The following is a 26763-nucleotide window of genomic DNA, read 5'->3' on the forward strand; positions in this document are numbered from 1 at the left end:
ACTATAACATCATTACTAGCAATATTATTTAGGAATGGACATCTATTTAAATATCTCATTTCATTTTAGTGTTCCTTATTAGTGAAAAAGATAGAGAGAAGCCTCTAAAATGAATTAATCGAATAAAAACAACTCAACAAGAGCCATCCAATATTACATAAAACAGTAAACACTCCCAATATCATCTAAAACCACATTATACCTCCACGCAAGCCACCTGCTTGGCCCAATTCAACAGCCCACCACAAACAGAGAGAGAGAGAGAGAGAACCTTAAGTCTAACACAAACAAGTTCACTTGCTTTGTTCACACGACCTTGTAATGCCTCTTCTTTTTGCAATCTGCCAACAAGGAAAGAATATATAGACACATAAGTTCATTTGTAATGTCCTTATGTTTATCATAGGGTTGGTTGGAGTTAACACTGAGTCATTGTAAAATTCCCAACTGAAATTTTATTTATCATAAACTTGTCTCAATTGGAGTACAATTAGCATGCTTATATAGACCACTAAAACTTCAATACCTAGTAAATTATTAATTTTCTTACTTCTTTTCAACATTAACTTAGTCAACCATTTAGAGTTTAAGTTTGTCTGTGGCAGGAGCTATTAATGAAGATTGATTCTATTTGGCCTTATAAATCATGATTGACAATGATAGATGTTATTAGAGAATTTGATTGCTATTAGATTTTTATTCTCATATGTGATGTAATGTCATTATGAGCTTATTTTCTTTCCATATTTGACATAATTAGAAGAGCTTATTAAAAGACCCATGGACTCACTATTGTAGATAGTTGATCATGGATTAATGAAGTTTGGGTTGGAAGTTTTCTTTCACTGCTTGGTGGCAATAGTGATTGTACTGTTCCTATCCTTCTCCAATGCTTGATGTTGATTCCAAACAACCCTAGGTGGTGATTCCTAGATTTTATTTTGCTATTTTCACTAATTGGTGGTGATTCCTAGGTTTTGTCCTTTTTGTTCTTTTTCTTTCCTCAAACATCAAGTCGTCTTTTGTGAGTGCATTGTCCTGCATCCAAATGAATGAAAAACCACTTTGTCAAACAAAAGTAGATATCAAAGAAGCCCAATACTAAGCATTTTTAAGGCCTTTGAACATCACCAAGCAGGTCCAAACTCCAACTAGGAGCCACTAGGCCATATCAGATGGACTCAATTTGGCATATCAATTTGGCATGCAGGGCATAAGAGAAGGTTTTCATCTTTCACACAATGCTTGAACTGGCCTAACATCTATGCTTATGTATACTATTAGAATGTACTCTATGCTATTGGATAGGTAGCCAAAAGTCCAAATGAAAGGGAAGGGTTCGTGTAAGGTTGACAGTGACACAATACTGCATTACTCATCTTAATTTTCCAAAGCTCACCAACTTGAAATTGTCTAAAAATTTGAGAGATGCTCATAAATTGAGAGATGCTGATATTAATTAGTTGAGTTATACCTTTAACAAAGATCAATAGCACTAATTCTTTTATTTATTTATTTTTTCTAATTTTTATTTTTGTAATTCAATGGTTACAACAAGAGAAGATGAAATTTGAACATCTAAATATTTTATTTGGAAAGATCATAATGTTTTTACCAGTCGGCTGAGCTATGAGACTTTTGTAGTACTAGTTTTTTTTTTTAATACAAGATAGAAATTATACTCTAACTTAATCTAAGTGTATATGTGTGTGAATCTCCCTCCTAGAGACTTGAACTCCGAACCTTACCCCCCACACCCCATAAGCACTTATACTTGTAGAGTGACCATTGCACCGATGGTGTGTGAAAGTGTAGTACCAGTTCAATTTAAGCATGATCGTAGTATTTTTTTAATCCCTGCCTACAAAGGAATTAGTGCATGAATGTTCCACAAAGAGGAGTTTTATTTTTTTGGTTCAAAAGAGGGAGACTTAAATTTTCTTTAACCAGTTGAGCTATGAGACTTATATAGGTACTAGTTCAATTTGGGGATAGTCATAGTATTTTTTTAATCCCTACCAACAAAGGAATTAGTGCAGGGGCTCTCTTAGATATGACATAGGCGTCAATTAATATTGAGAACATCATTGCAGGCATCCACCTTAAGTTGCAAAACTTCAAACGATATCAATTGATGCATGTCCAATGACAAGGAAACAAAACAGCTCATACTCTAGCTCAACACGCCAAAGGAATTGACACCTTTGTATCTTGGATAGAAGAAACTCTATCTTTTATTGAATCCTTTGTATTTCAAGAAGCTTTATTTTTTTCTAATAATTAATAAAGATTCGTATTTCTCATTAAAAGAAAAGGGAATTAGTGCATGAACGGTTCACAAAGAGGGGACTTTATTTTGGTTGAGAAGAAGGAGACTTAAATTTGCTTTAACTAGTTGAGTTATGAGACTTTTATAGTACTAGTTCAATTTGAGCATGATCATAGTATTTATTTTTTTTGTTTTAATTCCTACCTACAAAGGAATTAGTACATGAATGGTCCATAAAGAGGAGACTTTTTTTTTTTAGAAGGAGACTTTAATCTACTTCATAAATGCTGGTGGGTTGAAACATAACATATAATCTCAATCATACCTATATGTCCAGTAGTTTCAAAGTAGTGGACATTAATAACCTGAATTGAACCAAGGTCACATTATTGGCCCCAACGTTCGTAGTTCAAACTTATCTATCACATACGGCATACAAAGATCCTAAGCACCGAATATGGTTTTTTGGGTACTTGCATTCCTGATGTACAATTTTTGTCTAATAGAAACTATATGTTGATCTCTTTTCTCTGTATAAAATTCAAACAGTACTTACGTACCTAATAGAGATAAAGTTTAAAATTTACATCCACTTTGTGAAAACTTATTTAAGTAATTTTTGCTTGAGCTAAGTGTTAATAAACTTTGAATGAAAGTGGTTACAACATAGGCATTGATTAATGTAATTAGGATGGTCTCAATCATCATGGAAATTTGGTAAATACGATCGTTGAACTTTGATGTGAGTGTAAATTTGATCACTGGACTTGTTATACAATAACTCCTACTCATTAGTTTTGTGGCAAATAACACTTTGTTACTATTTTTCCACGAAATTTGATGAATTTAATCATGTAATATGCACATCTCATTAATGATATTTCAAAATTATTGGTGGTCTAGTAAAAATCACCTCTACATCATGTTATTAAATTTGTTAATCTTTAATGTAAAATAGTTGTAGAATTTTTGATTTGTCACAAACTTAATGCGTTGGATGTTAATTGTTAGAATGGTCTCAATAATCATAGAAATTTGGTAAATACGATCATTGAACTTTGATGCGAGTGTCAATTTCGTCATTGGACTTTTGAGTTATACAGTAACTCCTACTTATTAGTTTTGTGGCAAATAAAATTTTGTTACTATTTTTCCATGAAATTTGACGGACTTAAACACGTAATATGCATATATCATAAATGATATTTCAAAATTATTAATGGTCTAGAAAAAACCATGTCTACATCATGTTATTACAAATTTTAATCTTTAATGCAAAATTGCTACAAAATGTTCGATTCATCACAAATTTGATGTGTTGGATGTTAATTGTTCAAATCAAAACTATAGTGAACAAACTAACACTCATGTGAAAGTATACGAGTGATATTAGTAAAAACCCCTAAAAAATGCAACACACTATTTTAGAGAACTAAAATTAACAAGTATTGATTATAAAAAATAATAATAAATAACAAGTTTTGAATATGACGTAAAGCTTCTAACAATTTTCCTTTTAATACAAAAAATCATATTATTTATAAGAAATTTACATTACTAAAAAAATGCAACACACTGTTTTAGAGAACTAAAATCAACAAGTATTGATTATAAAAAATAATAATAAATAACAAGTGTTGAATATGATATAGAACATTCTAACAATTTTCCTTTTAATACCAAAAGATCATATTATTTATTAGAAATTTACATTAAATTTGTAACAACGCCTTACTTAACTATACTCGAAATAAAAAATGATCATCATTTAATCGTTACATGTTTCGGAAGAGTGAAAATAAGACAAATCAATCTATTAATAAATTCATGTCTTTGACTTTTTTCCTCTACTAATTCTTTACATAATAATAATAATAATAATAATAATAATTTTGAATTGGCCAAAAGTCTAGCGTGATGAAAACTTAGTCGCACATAGACATATATGTTACTAAGGCATGTTTCAAAACCTTGGGATTATAGCCCCCCTTTTAGTCTCTATAGTCCATATGGCTTCATTATTATCTCCACCTTGATGACTTCATTCTATTGATTAAAATCAACTATAATGCTCAACAACCCTGTCCCCCAATCAAAAGAAAAGAACCAGAACATATATAATCCCTTTTATTTGACAAGATATTAACTCTATCTAGAAACTTATTAGCAATAATTACTACATTTCACTAAGCATGGTTTAAATAAGGTCAAAATTGGTTTCCTAGCTGCATTATTTATGGCAATCGTCATCACATTACCTTTTTTTACATGAAACACAAAAAGGTAAAAAAAAGAAAAGAAGAAGAAGAAAGAAATAAGAAACATAGAAATTAAAAAGTAAATACTTTAATACATATAATTATATTATGTATTATATTTTTTGTTAGTTGGGGTTAATCACACCCCCGCATAGATAATGATAATCCCATTCCTTAATCCCCTTAGATCCCTTCTCTTTCTCTCTCTGGCTTTTTAGTTACTTTCCCTCATCCAACCCTACTTTCCCGTGAGTTGGTGTTGTTGGCATTTCGTAGTAGAATTTTAGGTAGAATAAAATATTGATAATAGAATTTAATTTATATTAAACTATTTTCGAAGTAGAAAAATTTTAAATCCCTTAAAATTTAGATAGATCATATTAACATAATCTAAGGTTTGGGCTATAATGCCAACCAGGTCCAATATTTTTCATAATTGACCAATTTAGTCCAAAGCATTATTAAGCCAGTTCGTTATTTTTTTTCAACTGTCTTAGAGACTAAGCTGGCTTTAAAGACCAAATTTGTTAGTTTTGAAAAGATTTAGACCTGATTGTCATTAGCTCAAATCACAAAATATATGTTAATAAAATTTAGAAGTAAACTGTTGCTAACAAGTTTAATCTGCACTAAACTATCTTAATAACTAATGAGCATAAATAAATAAAAAATGTTGAAAAAAATAATTTCTACATTTTTTTTTGGTTTGTTGGGTTAATCCAGGGATGGAACCAGGATTAATACCCAAGGGGAGCCAAAGCTTAAAACCCAAAACAAAATTTATGAAAATAAAACTAATATCTATTTTATATTCAACAAAATACTACATACAAAATAAGTATTTTTTAAAAATTTCATATTATAAAATACATCAACAAAGTATAGCATACAAAATAAGTGTTTCTTATTTTGTGCACGATTTTTTTTTAATTCATATTTATTTTTTTATTTTGTTTTTGTAGTTAAAAAAGCATGAAGCTTATTTATTTATTTATTTTCTTATATGTTAATATTTAAATATTTTAAAGAAAAAGAGAGAAATATATTTATATATATAGGAATATTTAAGGACAGACCTTAATTTTTTGTATACCCATTGACCCCTCTGCCCTACTGTATGTCCGCCCCAGTTAATCAAATTCCCACATATATGTTATAAATCACACTCCTTAGTCCCTCAAAAAAAAAACTTCCCTCTATCTTTCTTTTCTCTCGTCTTTTTATTTTTTATTTTTTTATTTTCCCAATCCAACCTTACCCTTCGTCGCGGGTTGGTGTTGGTACCCCGCCTGTCACACACAGACACCACCGCTCTCTGTCTCTCTCTCTCTCTCTCTCTCTCATTTCTAGGTTTCACCGCCGATTTATTTCCGTCACCGTCACAGTCACCTCATAAAATTCCAACTCTATCCCTCACATTTCTCTCTCTATATATATACATATACATACATACATACATACATATAGGTATAGATTATATACACATACATAGATATATGCATGTGAATCGAATTTCTGTGAACTCAATTCATGGGGCATAACAAGAAGCGAAACGCTGCTCCTCGCTTAAAGCAGCAATCGTCGTCGTCGTCGGCGGCGGCGGCGGCGGCGGGGGGTTTGACATCCACCACCGCCGCGGAGGATTCCGACGCCGTGGTGGATGTGGCGGAGCACGAAGCGGAGCCGAATACGGCGATGATCGAGTCGTCTGCGGCGTCGTTGGTTGAATCGGACGGTTCGTCTTACTCGGCGATAAAGCTCGAGTGCGAGAAAGCCCTAACGGCGCTCCGGCGAGGGAACCACAACAAGGCGTTGCGGCTGATGAAGGAGTCGTGCGCTCGGCACGAGGGCTCGGGGCACTCGGCGCTGATTCATCGGGTTCAAGGCACGGTTTGCGTGAAGGTGGCTTCGATAATCGACGACCAGAACGCGAAGCAGCGGCATTTGAAGAATGCGGTGGAGTCGGCGCGGAGGGCGGTGGAGCTGTCGCCGAATTCGATCGAGTTCTCGCATTTCTACGCGAATTTGCTCTACGAGGCGGCGAACGACGGGAAGGAGTACGACGAGGTGGTGCAGGAATGCAAAAGGGCGCTAGAGATCGAGAATCCGATCGATCCGGCGAAGGAGAGTCTGCAAGACGAGAGCCAGCAGAAGATACTGACCGCCAAGGCGAGAATTGATCACGTCCAGACTGAGCTCCAGCAGTTGATTCAGAAGTCGAACATTTCGTCCCTGTCGACTTGGATGAAGAATTTGGGGAATGGGGATGATAAGTTTCGGTTGATTCCAATAAGGAGGGTTACGGAGGACCCAATGGAGCTAAGATTGGTTCAATCTCGAAGGCCGAATGAGATCAAGAAGGCGACTAAGACGCCGGAGGAGAGGAGGAAAGAGATTGAAGTGAGGGTGGCTGCTGCAAGGCTGCTGCAGCAGAAGTCGGAGTTGCCCCAATTGGAGAATGAGGGTGGAAGGGATGATAGGGGATTGGATTCTACTTCGGGGCAGAGGGGAGGAGTAGGAGGAGGAGGAGGAGGGGAGAGGAGGAAGAATGGGAATATGAGGAAGAATGGGTCAAGGGCTGAGAGGAGGGATTGGGTTCGGTCGTATTGGAATTCGATGAGTTTCGATAGGAAGAAGGAGCTGCTTAGGATTAGAGTTTCTGATATCAAGTCACATTTTGGGTTGTCTAAAGATGGTTTGGCGAATGAGGTGTTGTCGGAGGCATTGTCGTTTGCTGAGGCTAGTAAGGCTTGGAAGTTTTGGGTTTGTTGCCGGTGTAGTGAGAAGTTTGCTGATTCGGAGTCTCACATGCAGCATGTTGTGCAGGAGCACATGGGAAACCTCTCGCCCGAAATGCGGTTGGTTTTGCCTCAGAATGTCGATAGTGAATGGAATGAGATGCTTCTTAATTGTCCTTGGAAGCCGTTGGATGTCTCGGCTGCAGTTGGGCTGCTTGGAAATGAAAGAAAAAGCAAGGATTCTGAGTTTGCTGAGGATTTCTATTCAGGGAATCATACGGAGGACAGTGATGACTACTTTAAGGATGCTTGGGATTCTTCTCCTGAGAAAGGAAGTTTTGGGGATAGTTGCAATAACTATGATAAAATTACCAACATTGAGTGTAGAGGATGTGATGAGGACCATGGCTCTATGACAAATTCCCTTGCTGGTAGTTGGCCGATATCTGATGACACTGAGCGTGGAAAGCTTCTCGAAAGAATTCATGCTGTATTTGAGGTTCTTATTCGACACAAATATCTTGCTGCAACTCATCTTACTAAGGTGATACAATTTACAATGGATGAGCTACATGGTCTTGCTTCTGGCTCGCCGCTTTTGAAACTTCATGTGGAACAATCACCTATGTGTATCTGCTTTCTTGGGGCTTCCCAGCTCAAGAAAATCCTTAAATTCTTGCAGGAACTATCAACTGCTTGTGGTTTAGGTAGGTATTCCGAGAAAAGTAGTAGTCCAATGGATGATGCGAACAGTGGCCCCCAAGTTCATGAGATTAAGGAGAAGATTGTTCTTAATGAAGATGCATCATATCTCCTCCTGGATGAAAGTTTACTGCCAATTGAATGTGCTCCTGGCACTGGTCATGGTGCTGCAATAGATAATGTGGCTGCTGCTGGCACTGCAAATGGGGCTCTAGCTGATGCTGATGCTATGCTATCCTGGATATTTGCAGGTCCAACGAGTGGGGAACAGTTGGCTTCGTGGATGCGTACAAAAGAAGATAAAATACAAGGAGGAATGGAAATCCTGCAGATGCTTGAGAAGGAGTTCTCCCAACTAAAGAGTCTTTGTGAGAGAAAATGTGAGCATATGAACTATGAGAAAGCATTGCAGGCAGTGGAGGAGCTGTGTCTTGTAGAAGGTAAGAAGAGGGAGAATGTCACAGAATTTGTACATAGAAGCTACGAGTCTGTCCTGAGGAAGCAGAAAGAGCTGCTTGAGAGTGAGAATGATGTTTTTTTTGAGAAGGAGAGTGAGAATGATGTGATGTCCCGCAACAGTAGTAGGTTTAAATTAGATGCCATATCAAATGTTTTAAAAGAAGCAGAAGCTCTAAATGTTAATCAATTCGGGTATGAAGAAACTTATGGTGGTGTGAATTCCCAGTTATGTGACTTGGAATCTGGTGAAGATGATGATTGGAGAGCAAAGGACTATTTGCATCAAGTGGACACTTGTATAGAAGTTGCAATTCAGAGACAGAAAGAACAGTTATCCATAGAGGTTAGTTTCTTTGTTATAGATGCACTCTTTGATAAAGATATAGATATTGATCCTTGCTATTTTAACTCACTTGTTTTGTAATGCAGCTCAGCAAAATCGATGCACGAATCATGCGAAATGTTACCGGGATGCAGCAGTTGGAACTCAAGCTTGAGCCTGTTTCTGCCCATGATTATCGGACAATATTGTTGCCTCTAGTGAAGTCATACCTGAGGGTTTGTATTGAACTCATGGAAACTAGTGTCACGTTTCTCTTCATTTTTATGGACTAAATTTTTTATATTCTTCTTCTACTTTTTCTTTCAGGCACACTTAGAGGATTTGGCTGAGAAAGATGCCACAGAGAAATCTGATGCTGCAAGAGAAGCTTTTTTAGCGGAGCTTGCACTTGATTCTAAAAAGAGTGTAAGAGGAGGAAGTGATAATTCCAGGCATACACATGAGAAGACAAAGGATAAGAGAAAGAACAAGGAGTACAGGAAATCCAAAGATTCCAAGGTTTACAATTTGCAGTCTGTTTTTGTTTCTTTTACTGCAGTGCTAGTTAATCTATGTATAAAATATTTGAAGTTTTTTTTTTTTGGTAGGCTACCGGTTGTCTTGAGCAGCACATGCTTCATCTTGAGACTGAAGAGCCAGTGTATGTCTGTTTGTTACTCTAAATATGGATGCCTATGTGTCTCTTTCTGAAACATGCCGTCATTTAATTATGAAAGCTTACACGGGGTCTAGTCTGTTTCTACTAATGCTTGATTTGTCATGTGCTGCAGTTCCTTTCCAGTTGCATCTGATGGTGATCATCAAGATTCTGAGAGTGTTGTTTCTGCCAATGGTCACGACTTAATGCAACAGGAAGAAGAATTTAGACTTAAATTTGAGCTTGAGGAGGAGGAAAGAAAGCTTGAAGAAACCTTGGAGTATCAAAGACGGATAGAGAATGAGGCTAAACAGAAGCAACTTGCTGAGCAACAAAAGAAATCTACTCGAGCATATACAGAGAAGGTCGCAGAAGGATTGCATAATGTTTACTTGAAGGCTGGTGCTGATGATCAAGATGTACATGAGAAGCTGAAACCTTGTACGCAGGTAAATTTTCTTGTTTCAGTCTCTATTGTTTGATTTTAGTTCAATAGAAGTTTGTGCTTATTCTTCTCAAGTTCCATTTCGCTTTACAATTGGACTGTTGAATTGAATACTGGACATAATATGCCAATGAGCTATAGCTCAACTGGCATTTCCTTACGGTATGGAGGGTGAGGTCATCGGTACAAGACCCACTGGGTGCCTCTGTGACTTACTAATTAAAGAAAAAGGGATACTGGACATAATTTCACAACTGACAACCAATGCCATGCTGTTTAATTTAGAGGAACTCCTTTTTTTAGATATTGAGTAAAATTTTAATGAACTTGTGCCTTTTCAGGATCACTCGGTGGAGAAATTCTATGGAGCATCCAGGAACAAGAAGATTCAATCGGACCACGAATTCTTACTTGGTCCAAGTAAACTCCCGAACAATCTAGAAAACATGCTTCCAAACGGTTCCCCTGTATCTATGAGATCTTCTGATATTTCTGGTGCCAAAAAGATGTGTGGTACAAATGATGCAAAGGCTAAACAAGGTTGGTAAATAGTAAGGATCTCAAATGAGCTTGGTTTGATTTTTGTTAGAAGATGTGTTAACTGTATATTTTTTATCTGCTGGGTCAGCTAATGGAGGAATTTCAGAGGATGGTTTTTTGCCATTTGATCGACGGACAGGAAGGAAAGGTAAACGGCAGAAGAGTTCCTCTAAATTGGTTAATGGAAAGTGTCAAACCATGTCATCTGGAAAGGAAAGTAATGATGTTGGGAGTCCACATATCGAAGGTCACTTGAAAGAGCAAGATATATTTCAAGACACTCCCGGTACAGACAGTGGTAAGCCTTACACTTTTACAAGTATTTCTTCTTTAGTACTATGTTGTTTGTTGTTACTGGTTTTCTTCTATTAACCTTCAAGGTGCTTTCCAGTAGAGGAGCATTAATGTTTTTGGCCATTTTCTGGGAATTAACATGACATTATTGTCTCTTTATGTTTTCAAGGTGGCCCTTTATTGTTAGAAAATGGAACAAAGACATTGAGACAATTGCATGTAGAGGATGAAGAGGAGGAAAGGTTCCAAGCTGACCTTAAAAAAGCAGTACGCCAAAGCCTCGGTAAAATTCTTCTATCATCTATCTATATAACCTTGCTGTTGTTATGTTAATTTACTGAATTATGTATAGTTAAACTAGGCATTGGGATCTCTACAAGCCAAGTCATGGGAGTTGAAAGTACAGGGGTTTAGTTGTTAGCAACCTTCACTACTTATATGAGTGGTCCGTGCGTGGGGTTTATGAGTAGTAGTTTTATTGTGTTATTCATAGAGTCCCTGCTTTTTGTATATAATTCTCTGTTCTTGTAATTTTATAGGCTTCTTTGTGTCCATTGTATATGATTTTTTTTTTCTTTTAATAAAAAATTATTCTTAGCTATCTGCTATCCAAAAAAAGAGTCACGGTAGTTGTAACCTGGCAAATTTTTACTTAACTGATTCAGTTGTTTCACTAAACTGTGCTGATAAAAAATATATCTTTTCTTGATAATTACACTTCCTTGGTATTTTGGTGGGTTAAAATTTTGAAGTCACATGCACATGGGTTAGTTTTTACACTTTTACTCACAATTAGAATAAAAATTCAGTATAATTTCTGGGAATCTTTAAAGTAGTTAAATCATTTAGCTCATAGAAATAGGGTTGATAAACAATCTTTCTGGCTGCATGTGTGAGCACAGCACTTGATACAACCCAATGCAAGTGTCATGAGTGGGCGTTTGTTATAAAGAAAAAAAATGATAGTTTGACTCATCAATCAAATTGCATTTCTTGAATGTGAAATAGTTTTTTTTGAATCAGTTATTTATTGTATGTTAAATAGTTTGGCCATATTAAAAAAAATGTTAAATAGTTTGGCCTTGACTTCTTGATTGGGTAGGTTTGGCCTGACCTGAGTCATGGGTAGGAACCATACTTTTTAATATGTTGTATGCACCTATAGATTTGTTTATATTCGTATATATGCAGGTGTATGTATTGTAGACTATGTTACTTTTCAAAAAAATGTATTGTGGACTATGTTACTATGCTAAAATTAACTGAAGTTGTTCTATTTTTTTATTATTTATAATTCAATTGTTACAACAAGTAGAAGAGTGGGAATTCAAACCCTGGTTCTTCTCATAAAGGAGACTAGGTAATGTGGTTGAGTTACAAGACTCTTGCTACTGAAGTTGTGAGAACTGAAAGTCATAGTTTTTCAACTTGTTTAAATTTTCTTTCCCATCAAAAAGCGTTTTCCCATCACCTTGATAAATTTACCCCGTCTCATTTGTTCTTGCTGATTTTAGTTTTAAATTTAGCTTGACAACCTGAATGTTGGGTCTGCTGGTTTAGATTGACTGAATCTTGCGAAATTGCTTCAGGCCATAATTGATGCATTTACTGGCATCTTGTGCACTTAGTTTTCTTGGGGTGAGGGATGCTTTGTGGTGAAGGGTAGTTGACCATAAATATGGCAGTATGTTGGGGTGGGGAGATGGTGTTCTAACAGTGTTTAGGGTCAACATGGGATTCACCTCTGGAAGAATATCAGGAAGGGTTGGGATGGCTTTAACCGGTTTGTCAGTTTTAAGTCAGGTTGGCTCTTCTATAAAGTTTTGACATGACTCTAGGTGTGGGGGGTTACCTCTGCCGGAGAGTTTTTTAGAACTTTTTGGTATAGCACTTGATAAGGACGCCTCAGTGGAGGAACTTTTGTTTTTTATAGAGGAAAGTTACCATTGGGATGTTTGTTTTGTTTGCCCGGTCCAAAACTGAGAGCTAGAGTTGGTTGTCTCTTTTATGGATTTGATCTATTCTGGGCCAATAAGACGGGGTGGAACGTATACCCTATGTTGGAATCCATCTTCACTGAGTGTTTTTGAAGTCAAGTCCTATTAAAGTGTTACACTTGACAGCTTAACCTTCTTTTCCTTGGAAGAGCCTGTAGAAACCTAAAGTGCCAACGAAGGTCATTTTTTTTTCCTTTGAACAGCAGCATTGGAGAAATTGTAACTATTAATAAGGCAGCAATTGGTTGTGCTGGACCAGTGCTGCGCATGTGTAAGTGGGATGGGAAACTACTGATCATTTACATCTCCATCGCACTGTTGCTAGAGAGTTGTGGAATATGATCTTTTTGTTGTTTGGGGTTAACTGGGTTATGCTGAGAGGTGTTGTGGAGCTTTAAGCTAGTTGGTAGGCCAAGTTTAGCAGGTGCAGTAATGTTGCGATATGGAGCATGATCCCTTATTTTCTCATGTGGGTTATTTGGCGGGAGAGGAACAATTGGACTTTTGAGGGATATGAAAGATCAGTTCATGACATGAAGCTTTTATTTCTCTAGACTTTGTTTGAGTGGATAAATGCTTTGGGCTAATTTTCTTTTGCTACTTTGCGTGATTTGCTTGATTATTGTACTTTTCATGTTCAATTTCTGTGTACCTGTTGTACACTTCCTGTGTTGATGGATGTCAACTCTTTTGTTTATTCAATGAAATTCACTTATAAAAAAAATGTTCTGCTTCCCTTCCTTTTGATTTAGAAATAGTTTCAACTCTCTGATCTTGTATGTCTACTGTTTTCAGATACATATCATGCTCAAGCACATAAGAAACTGCCCTTGGTTTCAAGTTTAAGAACACAACAGAGGATTTCTCCAGACGCAGATAAGTTGGGTGTTTCACCAAATGAAGGCATGGTGGAGAATGTGAACGGAGCAGATGTTTTTGGTACAGGGCTGCAGAATGAAGTGGGCGAGTACAATTGCTTTCTGAACGTTATCATACAGGCAATGAGTTATTTTCCAATTCATGATTTTTATCAATGCAGTTTCGTTTCTTTGTTTCATTTATGATGTTTTCTCTGGCCTGAAATGTTGTTTTTTCCCTTTCCCTTCGGCATGAACTCAGTCCTTATGGCATTTAAGACGATTTCGAGATGAGTTTCTGAGGGCAGAACCAGGGCATGTTCATGTGGGTGATCCTTGTGTTGTCTGTGCATTGTGTGATATCTTTACTGCCCTGAGCGTTGCATCTACAGCAGTGGCCCCTTCTTCACTTAGAATAGCTCTGAGCAACCTGTATCCAGAAAGCAATTTCTTCCAGGAGGTAGTTTAATGGAGTTTTGATTGTAGGCTTTGGCTGTTAGCTAATTTTTACTTCAGTTAATCTTCATCATGCTCATTATCATGAATTTAGACAAGGTGATGGTTTTTATTTGTTAAGCATGTCTAATAAATCTGCAATTGACTGCTTATAAAAAAAAACATCTGCAACTGACAGGCTCAGATGAATGATGCTTCTGAAGTACTGGCAGTGATATTTGACTGCCTTCACCGATCATTTAGTACTGGTGGTTCGACTGTTTCTGATACTGAATCAGCGGAAAGCAATTGCACGGGGTCTTGGGATTGTGCAAACAATTCCTGTATAGTGCATTCACTTTTTGGAATGGACATTTTTGAGCAAATGAATTGCTACAGTTGTGGTCTAGAGTCCAGACATTTAAAGTATACTTCCTTCTTTCATAATATTAATGCCAGTGCCCTCCGAACCATGAAGGTATCTCATAGGAAGATTTTTTGTACAATTACTTATTTTCCTAATGGAGGAGATATAGTTTGAGGGACCTATTTTTCTTTGTTAAGTATGTTTTCTGGTTTCTATGTCTCCTTTCAGGGTATGTGTCCAGAAAGTTCCTTTGATGAGCTTTTAAATCTCGTAGAGATGAATCATCAATTAGCTTGTGATCCAGATGCTAATGGGTGTGGGAAACTCAACTACATCCATCACATTCTCTCAACTCCACCACTTGTTTTCACAACAGGTGAATTATGAGTTAAGAAAATTTTCATCTGGGTAAAATGCTTTATGTTGAAACACAGAATCACATATACATGTTTGGTCTTGCAGTTCTAGGTTGGCAGAATACATGTGAGAGTGTTGATGACATAAAAGCAACACTGGCAGCCCTAAGTACAGAGATAGATATCAGTGTACTTTATCGTGGCTTAGATCCAAAGAGCTCACATAGCTTGGTTTCAGTGGTATGCATACTTGAATGAATCTCAAATGCTCTTTTGATACAGATAATATTAGAATCTTTTTTTTTCTTTGCTGTAAAATAGGAATATACAGGTTTAGAGAAATATGTTTTCAAGGTAAATAGGCTATTTTCTATTGTTTAGCTAGGAGTGAGGAAATTATTTTGGCTGTTTGCCTTGCACCAAAAATATCTTTAGAGAGATAGAAGATTTGAGAGAGAAGAGGTGGGTTTAGCGTACTTCTTTGTTCTAGTGGTGGTGCTTGGGTATACAGCATTGACTTGGTGGATCTTGAGAGCGAAGAAAGGGGGGGGGGGGGAGAAAGATCAAAGACACAGAAGAGAGAAATATCTACATTACACAGAGAGAGAGAGAGAGAGAGAGAGAGAGAGAGAGAGAGTGGCCCACCTTCCCTGAGAGCAGATGAGATTGATAACTGAGTATTGACAAAGAAGCCTATTCTTCAGCTCCGATCGCCAGACTAAAGTTTTGCAAGAGCAAGTAGGAATGGCCTGGTTTGGAATTGGATCCTCAGAAAAGGGATCAAGGTGTGAATGAACCACCAAATCAGAGACCATGAAGACAACATTGCGTTGTTGTTCAATTTCACTATGTTTTGGGATTCTTGTTGTCCAGTCAAGTCTTATTCAGCCTCACCTCTGTAGGTCTATGATAAGCTTGTGAACTAGGTTCCTGGTATAGGCTTCTGCTTGAGCTGAGGTGAGTCTTCTTAGACAGTGAGGCAGTGGTTACTTTAGAGTACCATTATAGGTTTTTTAACCTTAGATTGAGATGACAGGGAGATAGTGAAAAAGCGGGTGAGATGGCAAAGGGGGAATTGGAAATGACGTCTATACAAGTGGAACTTGTAGACAAAAATTTGAGCCCTCAATTCCTAGTTTAAATTCAATTTAGAATTTCATCCCTTGATACATTCTACAAATTCTTTACCATGTTTTTCTGTTCAACAAGGAAAATTGGGTTGACTGGGTTTTTCTGTAAGCACAAAACGTTGAAAAATATGTTAACAGGTATTTTGGGAAATATTTTACATATTTTGCATCAAAACAAAGGGCTCAGTTTGGTTTGTCATGTTCCTGGAAAAGATGACTCCTGTTTTGGGGAAGTGAGAAGGGGGGGGGGGGGGGAAGGGGGTTTGATTGATGACAGATTATTTGAGTGAAACCAGGATTAGTTTTTAAAATCTCTTTTTTTTTTTTTTTTGAAACATAGAATCAATGACTTCTGTAGGTACAGATTCCATCAAGACCAATACACTCAATGATGTAGAGGTTGACATGAAGCTCAGCCTCTGTTATTTCGATAATGCTAGCTAGCTTCCCACCACCCATCCTAATGTATCCCCGTTTTCCAGAAGAAAAATGTAAATCTGTTGTTTTGTGCCCATGCATGTGTTTGTGTATCTGAAACCATGAACTGGAGAAAGTTTCAGAGCAACCATTAATTTGACTTGTGTCTATTTGTATATCTAAGGTGGCCTCCTCATTTTTGCATGTATTTTAATGTATGATTTTAAGTTGGTTGGCAGGACCTTATTGATGGGGCACTGATTTTTTTTATTTATTTTAATCTCTGACATGTTTTCTGTAACTTTTAGGTTTGCTACTATGGGCAACATTATCATTGCTTCGCCTATAGTCATGACCGTGATAAGTGGACTATGTATGATGATAAAACTGTCAAGGTAAATTCCTTTCTTTCTGTAAATTGTGCCATCTCTTCTGCCCATCCTTGTGTTACAATCTGTATTTTATGATTAGGAAATTGGTGGTTGGACCGATGTTCTTACCATGTGCGAAAGAGGGCACTTGCAACCGCAGGTTCTTTTCTACGAGGCTGTAAACTAGTTTTCTTGTTAAAACTTGTCGCATTAGTTGCCACAATAGAGAGCATTGAGTTGGAAGTGGCTTGGCATTGAACTGCTGTATATGGTGAGGCGTTGTTTATATTTTGATGCATTGCTGCTTACACCACTGTGGTTCAGACGGTGAAACCTGTGCCGTTTTGTTATAGAAAATGTTCAGAAGTTTTGATATAAAATTTAGTGACAGGAAGCAAAGAGTTATGTCAAATCATCAAGGGTTTTGGAGCAACTGGTCCTTCCAGGGAAAGAACATTGTATTAAAGAGGTTTTTATTTCTACTTAAGGACTTATAGCCCGGCGTGTAGGTTTTGGTTCTGTTGCTTCAGAATACTGCTTCAGCATAGTAGGGACATCAAACCCTGGAGTTTTCCTTTTCTTGGACCTTTTTAATAAGATGTTTTTGTTGGGGGAAATAGCAGATCATAAAAGGATTACATGGCGATTTATGCAGTGGAGGAGCATATCACACTACAACCGAATTGAGTGCGCCAGTTGTTGCCAGAAGCATATATAGCCAGTTATCAGGGTAAAATTAGTTAATTAGATTCAAAATCTCTTCTAAATATTTTCCCTTTTTCTTGTGAAATTCTTTCCCCCCAGTTAAAAGAGTTTCTGTATAGATGACATTTTGGCCGTGTGAGCCTTCATAATGCAGCTACACAATCACATTTCTTCAGCCTGTGATTACTCGTGTCATTTATTGCTTGAAATTTTTGCTTCTCTTCTTATCATATCCTTTTTTTAAGGGCTCTTTTTATCATATCTATGCACGCAGGATTTGTGCTGCTGCTGAAATCAATGTGTAGTGTATTATTAGTTATTATTTTTTTTAAACAAATATTTTCATCAATTTGTACAAGGAAAAATGATTTGTCAATATCTTGAAGTTGAGATTTGGCCGATATTTAATAGTGTCAGTTGTATCCAATATGGGTCACAAAATCATGCATCTGAGTTTTGTTTCATTATTATGTGGGTCACAAGATCATCTAATTGTATCCATTATGGGTCACAACTCGCATGATAAAAAAAAAGGGTTTATGCATCCGAATTTTGTTTTGTTTACTGAAACTTAAATATTGGCCGTGTGAGAGGAAAAAATACATTATGTATTGGATACATGAGTCCTCTCTTTCACATGAGAACTTGTGGGGTTTATCTCCATGTGAGAGGTATGACTCATGCACCCAATACATGATATACCTAATACCTTTTCATGTGACATTGCTTAGACTTAGGTTAGGAGGGAAGGAGGAGACTGACGGCTACTGGATTTCCTTTTTTTATTTTTTTTCAATTTGACCTTTTAAGTTGAGGCTAACACCATTTGTAATTGTACCTAAGTTTTGCGGATGAAAATTTAGTGAAATTGAATTGTGGCATCTCTCCATGTACAAAGTGCTTGGGAGTTTAAGGGGGAAAGAGTTCGAGTTGCGGGGTTAGTAACATGTTATAATTATCTCTCAAAAAAAAAAAAAAACTATGTCCCCGACAAGTGAGTGAAACAACCACTACCTTAGAAACTGAACATTCAAAACAGCAAAATCTGATCTGACCCAAAAACGAGTCTGTGGGAGCTAGCTATGTGACCATAAAAGTGGCCCAAAAAGTTAGGAATCTCCCAAATTCTCAACATTTGTCCCCAACGATTAAAAACTTAAAAAGAATCATTCCCTATAATATTGTCACTCTCATCCGTCACTATAATTCTAGAAGAGTTCTCCTATGCCAAATCTCGGTTTTACTTTAAAAGGAAATGCCAAGAACATCTTGTGAAATCTTAGATCTCTCTTCAACCTTGAACATAGGCAAGTCCAGGCTAGTCTTTCCTTTGACTCATGGTTGCATCATGCATGGCTATTTCTAACTTTAATTTTGTTATAATTTTAATTCATTGTGAATAATGTCTTGGGATGCACGACAATGGAGTGGGGTAGGGTTGGATCATAGATGTCTTGTCCCTGTCTTGTCTCTTTTTTGAAAAGAACAGGTTGAGTTTAGATTGGCTTGAAATTTTTTTTATTAAGGGTTTGTTTAAGAATAACTTATTTAGCTGAAATTAAAAACTTTTTGCTAAAGTGTAGAAAAAAAAAAGTTAAAAGTTAGCTGAATAGTACAATGAGATCCATAAATAGTACAAAAAAGAAGCTAAAAACTCAAATAAGTTGAATTTTTCATCACATCCTAAACGATGAGATAAATATGAAATATAAGGAAAATGGTAATTGTGAGAATATTAAGAGAGAATAAGAGATGTTTTTTGAAAAATGACAATAAAATGTGTGTACACACACACACATTCAGGGTGGGGTGGGGCAAGACAAGATGTGGTGAGCAAAACCTGTCTTTGTCCTGTCACATTCTCGACGTAGAGAAAATTCGCCCAAGAAAAATGAGATAGAGTGGGTCAAATAGGGCTGGATAACTTCCAGACTAAGCTTGTGTGTTCAATGTCCAAGCTCCTGTTTACTTCTAGTGACAGTCTTTTCCAAACTCATGATAGCAATACCTTACTACATGCAATGCATGCATTTTCCTACCAAAATATGCTAATGCAACACCCCCAAGACCATTTGAATAAACAATTCCTTTAGGGGCCTTCTTGTGAAATGAAAGAGACTGGTATAGAGCATGGTCCACTATCACCAAAGCCGAAAGTGATGGGCCATTTAGCTAAAGTGAATTTGTGGGTCACCCATAGTCCAAACCAACTCTGAGCCCAAATCCGCATTGATAATTTTTTTTGGGTGTAAATATGAAATTTGCTAATCATAATAGTTATTAATAAACATTTATTATAATTGCGTTCATAAATGGAAGTATATATTCTGGTATTAGACATCTATTATGATTATTTTTGTATATGAAATTCTATATTCTACCATCTAAGAAAATATTTTAGCCAAAAAAAAAAATCTAAAGAAAATATAATAATGTATTAAGAATTTAATGAGGGGTTTAAAACTTTAATAGTTGGAGTTGTGTTAACCGGCACTGTACCATTAAACTTTGTGTCAAAAATTGTCTTTATATCAGTGTTTTGTTAGTTTTATACACTTTAGGGTTAGTTTTATACACTTTAGAGTCAGCTTTATACCATTTTTCCAATTTTTTTTATTAAGTGAGACTCATATTATTTTAACCTTAACAAGTACCGGTGTGGTGCTTGTTGATTTTGACATGATAGTTTTACACTTTTACTTGAAAGTCTTTTTTTTTGGTCGATGAAAAAATTTTTACTTGAAAGTTGACTTTGGAATATGCTGTCCGATATATCTTCCATACATAAAACACAGACTTATTGAATCTGCCCCCCAAAAATAATTTTTTTTAGCATAAACGATAGTAGATTTTATTATTTATACAAAATCATGTTGTACAATGAGAAAGAGAAAAGAAAGGCATTCATCTAACCAAACAATGACCTCTTCTTTCTCTTTTGCAGCACTAGCCAAGGTTAGAGAAGCACGATTACATTGTAAAGGTATGCTAAAAAAGAAAAAAAGAAAAAAAAATATCACTAAAATGTTTAATATCTTCAAGGATCCAAGCAACCCCAAGAGAGTAGATTCTATCAGTATTAAAAAATGCATTGAGTTCAACCAAATTACTTCCCACAATGACTTCCAATGTGGAGACAGTGTATGTTTGTTATACCCTTCATGACTTGTTTAGAGCATCCTCATCCGAAAATTGTATCATATCCTATTTTACTATATCAAAATGTTACTTTATCAATTATACCATACCATTTTACAATACTCTTAACATCCCAACTTTTATTTACAATACAACACATTAAAATAATATAAATTATACGATAAAATATATTTCATTCTCTCTCTGATTTCTGTCTCCCTTCCTCTCTCTCAACCAGTCATCACCTCACCACAGAGAAAACCCAATACCCCCAGCACAGAAACTCATTCCAAACCCCAAACAAACCCAGCACATAAATTCATCCTAAACCTTAAACAAACCCAACACAGAAATTCATCCCAAACAATACATCCACCTCCCAAACCCAAAACAACCCAACCACCCACCAATCCACCCAAAACTTTCCAATCACCACCCACCGATCCACCATCAACAACACAACCACCACCCAAACCCAAAACTTTCTAATCAACTCTCATCGATCCACAAAACACAACACCACCCCAATCCACCATCAACAACACAACCACCACCCATCGATACACCACCTCGGCACCGCCCTGATCTGCCACATCTGCCAACACATCAAACCCATGAGCTCCACCAACCCATGAGACCCACAGCGGCTTGATTCAAGGGAAGAGAGAAGGAGAAAAAAAGGTGAGAAAGATAGAAAGGGAAGAGAATTTGCTTAGTGGAGGTGAGCACGACGGGGTTCTGCTTCATCAGCGTTGGCCAAGACACTAGGCCCACGCTGCCGTAACCATCTGCCAATGCCGCCGCTATCACCTACCCATGCTAATGCACCACCTGACCCACGCCGTGTGATTTGAGAGAAAACTAACAAAGGCTTGCACCGATTTACACAGAGAGGGATGAGAGAGAGAGGAGTTGAATGAGAAAGAGAGAATTAGAAACTAAAAAAAAAAAGAGAAAGGAAAAATTCTGACAAGAAGAGAGAGAAAAAGTAACACAATATCATTAATATGTTTACCATCTTGCTACAATGCCATTGTAAATGTACAAAGACACTGTTGCTCAATGCCAAAAAAATTTACAATTTTACAAGTTTAGCTGGCCAACTGTTGAGTATTTTTAAGGCTTGATGCTAAATATTGCTAACATATGACATTTATAATTCCCATTGTCAATACTCTTAAGAATAACGAATTCATGGGGCGGTTGGAGTATCACAGGAGGTACTATAACGAATTCGGGTTTTTGAAGTTACGAAGGTGTGGCCGGGCACATATTGTGTTTTCTGGCTTATGCTTTTTGGCAGCTATTTGGCATTGGGTGTACTAGGATCTAGAAATATTCTGATGAATGTATAAGAAAATTTTCTTTAGATTTACCTAAGATTTTTGGAATTCATTTATTTCTTTTAGGGTTGGCTTGTTTTGGGTTTAGCGCATTTCATGTAACAGGGTTGTATGGTCATAGAATATGGGTGTCCAATCCTTATGGACTAACTGGAAGGGTGCAATTTGTAAATCCAGCGTGGGGTGTGGAAGGTTTTGATTCTTTTGTTCTAGGAGGAATAGCCTCTCATCATATTGCAGCAGGGACATTGGGCATATTAGCCGGCCTATTCCATCTTAGTGTCTATCCGCCCTAACGTCTATACAAAGGATGGATTATGCATGGGAAATATTAAAACCGTCATTTCCAACAATATCATTGCTGTCTTTTTTGCCGCTTTTATTGTTGTTGGAACTATGTGGTATGGTTTAGCAACTACCCCGATTGAATTATTTGGTTCCACTCATTATCAATGATATCAGGGATACTTCCAGCAAAAAATATATCGAAGAGTTAGTGCTGGGATAGCCGAAAATCAAAGTTTATTAGAGGCTTGGTCTAAAATTCCTGAAAAATTGGCTTTTTATGATTACATCAGTAATAATCCGACAAAGGGGGGATTGTTCAGAGCGGGCATAATGGACAATGAGGATGGATATTGGGTGGTTAGGACACCCTATTTTTAGAGATAAGGAAGGGCGTGAACTTTTTGTATGTCGTATGCCCACTTTTTTTGAAACATTTCCGGTTGTTTTGGTAGACGGAGATGGTATTGTAAGCAAGTGTTTTGACAGAATTGCAAGGTTATCCTGATCATAAAACTTGGGTTCAAATTCTTCTTCACCAGTGTATTGAATCCAATAAATGATGGCCATCGAAACCCATAAAGCACCAAATGACAACTTCTTGATTTACCAAAGCATCAATATAATATGGAGACGAAGTTTGAACATCAATATTCACATTGTCCCACCATAGCATGACCAAGCCACCACCCAGATCAATTCTAGAGACTGAAAAACCTTTATTCAAGCCTAATTTCTTCTTTAATCCGACAAAACCATCCATATCCAGCCGGGTTTCAGAGAGAACAAGAACCTTAGGACCTTCTTCATTCGCCAAATAGCAAAGTTCGTGTACTACCTCTATGATCCCAAGCCCTCGGCAGTTGCTCAAAGATAGTGAATCTGGTTATTTTGTCAATTGCTTGCTTCTTGAGAACAGGGGAAGTCTAGGAGAGTGATGGTCTGTCTGCATCTGAAGATTGACGTTTAGTTGTCACTGGGGTAGAGTTTGAAATTTCAAAAACCTTACTGCTGCTGGAGTTGCGTAAGAGGCGTTTCCAGGATCGTAGGGGAGGTTTAGTTTGATCCGAAAAAACCTCAGAGATATTCGGTGTAGTTTCTATATTCTAAATATCAAAAGTTGATTCCTCCCCATACGAATTGTTTTGATCCGAGTCTGAACTATATTCCAATTCCCCTGAAATTGAGGACACGTGTTAGTAGTGCTAGTTGTTTCATCTAAAAGTGGTTGCTTTGAAATCAAACTTTGTGATACATCTTCCTTAGCCGCAACTGCTACCCGTGCATGGGAATTTGAATTTTTTGAGGAGAAACTCTATCAGCTCTACCACATTAGGACAAGCTAATATCTCGCTCAGAAAATTGAAACTGTGGTTAAAAAGGAGGAAATTGAATTTTCCAGGAGATGTCTAGATGCCATCAGATTGGTTTTTCCGATCATCGTCGGAGGGGATAACAGTTGGTGACGATCCTGAGAAGGCTCCTCTTCCACGGATACATGTGCTTCATCGACATCTGATGTCTAGAGCGACTCTTCTTTTGGAACTATGGCTCCAAGCCAAGGTCCATATTGAAAGAAACTCATCATCCTCCGACGAAACGAAAGGCAGCCGTTTTTAATTTTTTTGGCACTCACGGTCCTGAAGTGATGACCAAGTATACCGCACCGGTGACAAAAGGTTGGAAGCCTCTAGTTATTATAGAACCTTCTGCATGTGACGTGAAAACCGTGAAGGTCATCTCAGGTAAGCCCACGTGTGGCCCAGATACAACGGTAAAATTACCAAAAAAAGTAGGGTTAAAAAGGAAAAAAAAGAAGAAGCAGTGTGACACCAAACCAAACCACTACCTTAAGAAACTGAAAAAGCAAAACAGCAAAATCTGGTCACACAAAAACGGGTCTGTGTGAGCTAGCTATGACCATAAAAGTGGCCCAAAAAGTTAGGAATCTCCCAAAATCTCAACACTTGTATAAAAACTTAAAAAGAATCGTTCCCTATAATCTTGCCACCCTCTTCTTTTACTCAGTCTTTTCCACACCCAGCAAAATCCGCGGCTCATAACAGACCTGTTCAGGTCAAAATGCAAGCTTTTTCAGTTCCAACAATTACCTCTCTCTCTTTCTCTCTCAATATTGAATATTCTCTCTCCCCCCATGTCCTTTTCCTTATTCACTTTCATTATTTATGACCATCATTTCCTTCTTCATCAAACTTTGCTTCTTGCCTTTGCACTAGCAACTTTTATCATATTGAGGTGGTGTCATAAATATGACCCTCAAGGGTGGCACAAGCCAAGCTTGCGCTGCATGCAAGTACCAAAGGAGAAAATGCTCATCCGAGTGCCCTCTTTCTCTATACTTCCCTCCTGAACAACCAAAGATGTTTCAGAATGCTCACAAGTTGTTTGGTGTCAGCAACATCTTGAAGATACTAAAGAATTTGCAGCCATGTCAAAAGGCTGAGGCAATGAGGTCTATCATTTACCAAGCTAATATCCGCGACAAGTTCCCCGTGTATGGCTGTTGGGGGATCATCTGTCAACTACAATACCAAATTCTACAGGCTGAGGAGGAGCTTCATGCTGTTCATGCACAACTTGAGATGTACAGGCAACATCAGCATCAGATTTCTTCTCTGCCTGATGACATGGCCGCTTCGCAATTAGAATTAGGCATGGCGCCGCCTAGTACTAATGCTCTTTCACTCTTCAATCACACTCCACAGCCTTACAATGCTGTGGATGCTTTGCCTGTAACACAACAGCAGCATTCTTACTGGAATAGCAACAAGGCTGCTTACAACTCTGGTTACATGGATACTAAGGATAACGTGGGAAATCCATTTTGGGTTCAACATTCTTATGCCAATAATGATAACAACAGTAATAATTCTTTGGCAATTCAATCTGAGTTGGTCTCCTCGCAACCACTAGCTATCCAACATGAAGTAGTTCAAGATTATGATGAGATTCATCCATTTTTCGATACCATCGATGATAGGCAATCCTACATAGATTCCAAGGAGCCTTATGAGTCAAGGTACCTTAAATTATTTGGATATAGCAATGGTTACATGGTTGTCCATTGTGATTATATTCTCATAATTTCAAGTAAAATATAGGTCTAATAGTGTTTTTTCTGAGTCCGTTTAGTTAGGCTTTTTGGAATTAGAAGCTTAAAAGACTGCTTTTAAAACTCGAAACTTTGTTTCGTTAGATATAACTCTTTTACAAACGCTCATTTTAAATTCAAAATACTATTTTGCAATAGTCGTACAAATGCACCATAATATAAAGTTGATTCTGCAATTTTAGTTTTATTTTTGTATGGCTGATAATTTAATGTGATATGCAGCTCGGAAGAATCATTGAAAGATACAACCCAGTCCGTTGAGCATGTTGCTGAGAATGAATTGAAGAGTGCTGCTGCATGCTTCAGTCTTACAAGTGTCAACTGATCAGATGAGCTGAAGAGAAGTAGTCTGTTTTCCATTCTTTATCATTTTTTTTCCTCCAAAATTGTTTCATAGATTAAATTCCACAATTTTGAACTTAAAAAAAAAAATCCCTTTTAGTGAAGTTTGAATATCTCATGAACTTTATAATGAATTACTTGGTTATTCCAAGTTTCTAAATAAATTTTATTTTATTGTTTGTGATTGTTTCTAAAAGTTTGCAAATCAACGTAATAGAGGCACTAATAGTCACCACATTTTATGTGGATTTTATTTTATTTTTTTCTATATCATTCATTTGTGTATGAATAGGACCGAGTCTAAAAAAAAAAAATTCTGATAAGTAATGCTATATGACTTCTTAAATGTTTGCCATTTTATCTTAGTTATATGCTGAAACCATGTTACAAGATGTGCGATGCATTTATTATAAGTTTCCTCCTAGATTTCAAAATATTGTAATATTTATTCTTCTATTTTATAGACAAAATAGAAAGATAATATAATCATTGTAGTGATTTGATTATACTATGTGTTTACAAATTTAATAATTTAATGATATAGTGATTGGTATATATATAGAGTCATAATTCATGCTTACTCAAGACATGCAAATATCCTTCTCTTTTTTTGATTGTGTGTCATTATTTTCTTTTATTGAACTTTGTTTAAACTGCTGCAAAACTAACTAAATTTGAAGAAGAATAATATATTTCAAATTAATTATATTTTCTCATAGAAATCTTAGAAAAATGGCATTAAAATTTTATTATACTTAAATAATTAATGTACCACTTAAAAAAATCTAATATAACAAAATGAATGTATTTATCCTATTAGTAATATTTTAATGTAAATTACATAGAATAAATACTATAATGTTGGTTTTATATATATTACATGTCACTTGAAGAAGTTAGAAAATCAAAATGGTTAAGATTAATTTTAATCAATTCAAAATATTTAGTTTTTGATGCTTTTTATATTACTTGTTGCCAAATAAACTAAACATGAGAAAGATAATAATAATAATAATAATAATAATAATATTATTATTATTATTATTAATTATTACTATTATTATAAATACAAATATTTTCTTATATAAAATTTATACAAGTAATCATATATAGGTTGAATCACTTAGAAGGGTGGGGGGCCACCCCAACTTCCCAAATATTAGAAAATTATGCCTAAATTTTTCTAAAATTTTCAAAGGATA

At 36.4% G+C, this 26763-nt stretch overlaps 2 protein-coding genes across 3 annotated transcripts; both read left to right on the plus strand.

Annotated features, from left to right (window-relative positions):
- Positions 1 to 5799: 5799 nt before the first annotated feature.
- LOC142630847 (uncharacterized) lies at positions 5800 to 17495 on the plus strand. 2 transcript variants are annotated; one of them, XR_012843459.1, is made up of 16 exons: positions 5800 to 8769; positions 8856 to 8984; positions 9076 to 9267; positions 9357 to 9409; positions 9540 to 9855; positions 10193 to 10391; positions 10480 to 10689; positions 10855 to 10968; positions 13478 to 13680; positions 13802 to 13999; positions 14174 to 14452; positions 14570 to 14717; positions 14804 to 14937; positions 16553 to 16639; positions 16716 to 16886; positions 17007 to 17495. XR_012843459.1 is itself a non-coding variant. In XM_075804902.1 (15 exons), exons 1-15 carry the CDS (start codon positions 6058 to 6060, stop codon positions 16800 to 16802), a joined length of 5061 nt encoding a protein of 1686 aa, XP_075661017.1. In that variant the 5' UTR covers positions 5800 to 6057; the 3' UTR covers positions 16803 to 17495. The 2 variants fall into 2 exon arrangements, 1 of the variants encoding a protein (XP_075661017.1); XM_075804902.1 differs by having other exon boundaries at positions 16716 to 17495.
- A 6861-nt stretch (positions 17496 to 24356) lies between these two features.
- Positions 24357 to 25544, plus strand: LOC142630976 (LOB domain-containing protein 27). The gene is made up of 2 exons (XM_075805033.1): positions 24357 to 25126; positions 25442 to 25544. The coding sequence occupies exons 1-2, from the start codon at positions 24357 to 24359 to the stop codon at positions 25542 to 25544; spliced, it is 873 nt and encodes a 290-aa protein (XP_075661148.1).
- The last annotated feature ends 1219 nt before the right edge of the window (positions 25545 to 26763 follow it).

Source organism: Castanea sativa, chromosome 4, assembly GCF_040712315.1.
Source record: "Castanea sativa cultivar Marrone di Chiusa Pesio chromosome 4, ASM4071231v1".
Lineage (NCBI taxonomy): Eukaryota > Viridiplantae > Streptophyta > Magnoliopsida > Fagales > Fagaceae > Castanea > Castanea sativa.

Excerpts from the sequence above, each read along its gene's own strand:
- LOC142630847 (XM_075804902.1), top strand. The coding sequence starts at position 6,058 with ATGGGGCATAACAAGAAGCGAAACGCTGCTCCTCGCTTAAAGCAGCAA. Across the intron at positions 10,690-10,854 it reads CACTCCCGGTACAGACAGTG|GTGGCCCTTTATTGTTAGAA; the intron begins GTAAGCCTTACA and ends TATGTTTTCAAG. Across the intron at positions 14,000-14,173 it reads AAAGCAATTTCTTCCAGGAG|GCTCAGATGAATGATGCTTC; the intron begins GTAGTTTAATGG and ends TGCAACTGACAG.
- LOC142630976 (XM_075805033.1), top strand. The coding sequence starts at position 24,357 with ATGACCCTCAAGGGTGGCACAAGCCAAGCTTGCGCTGCATGCAAGTAC. Across the intron at positions 25,127-25,441 it reads AAGGAGCCTTATGAGTCAAG|CTCGGAAGAATCATTGAAAG; the intron begins GTACCTTAAATT and ends TGTGATATGCAG.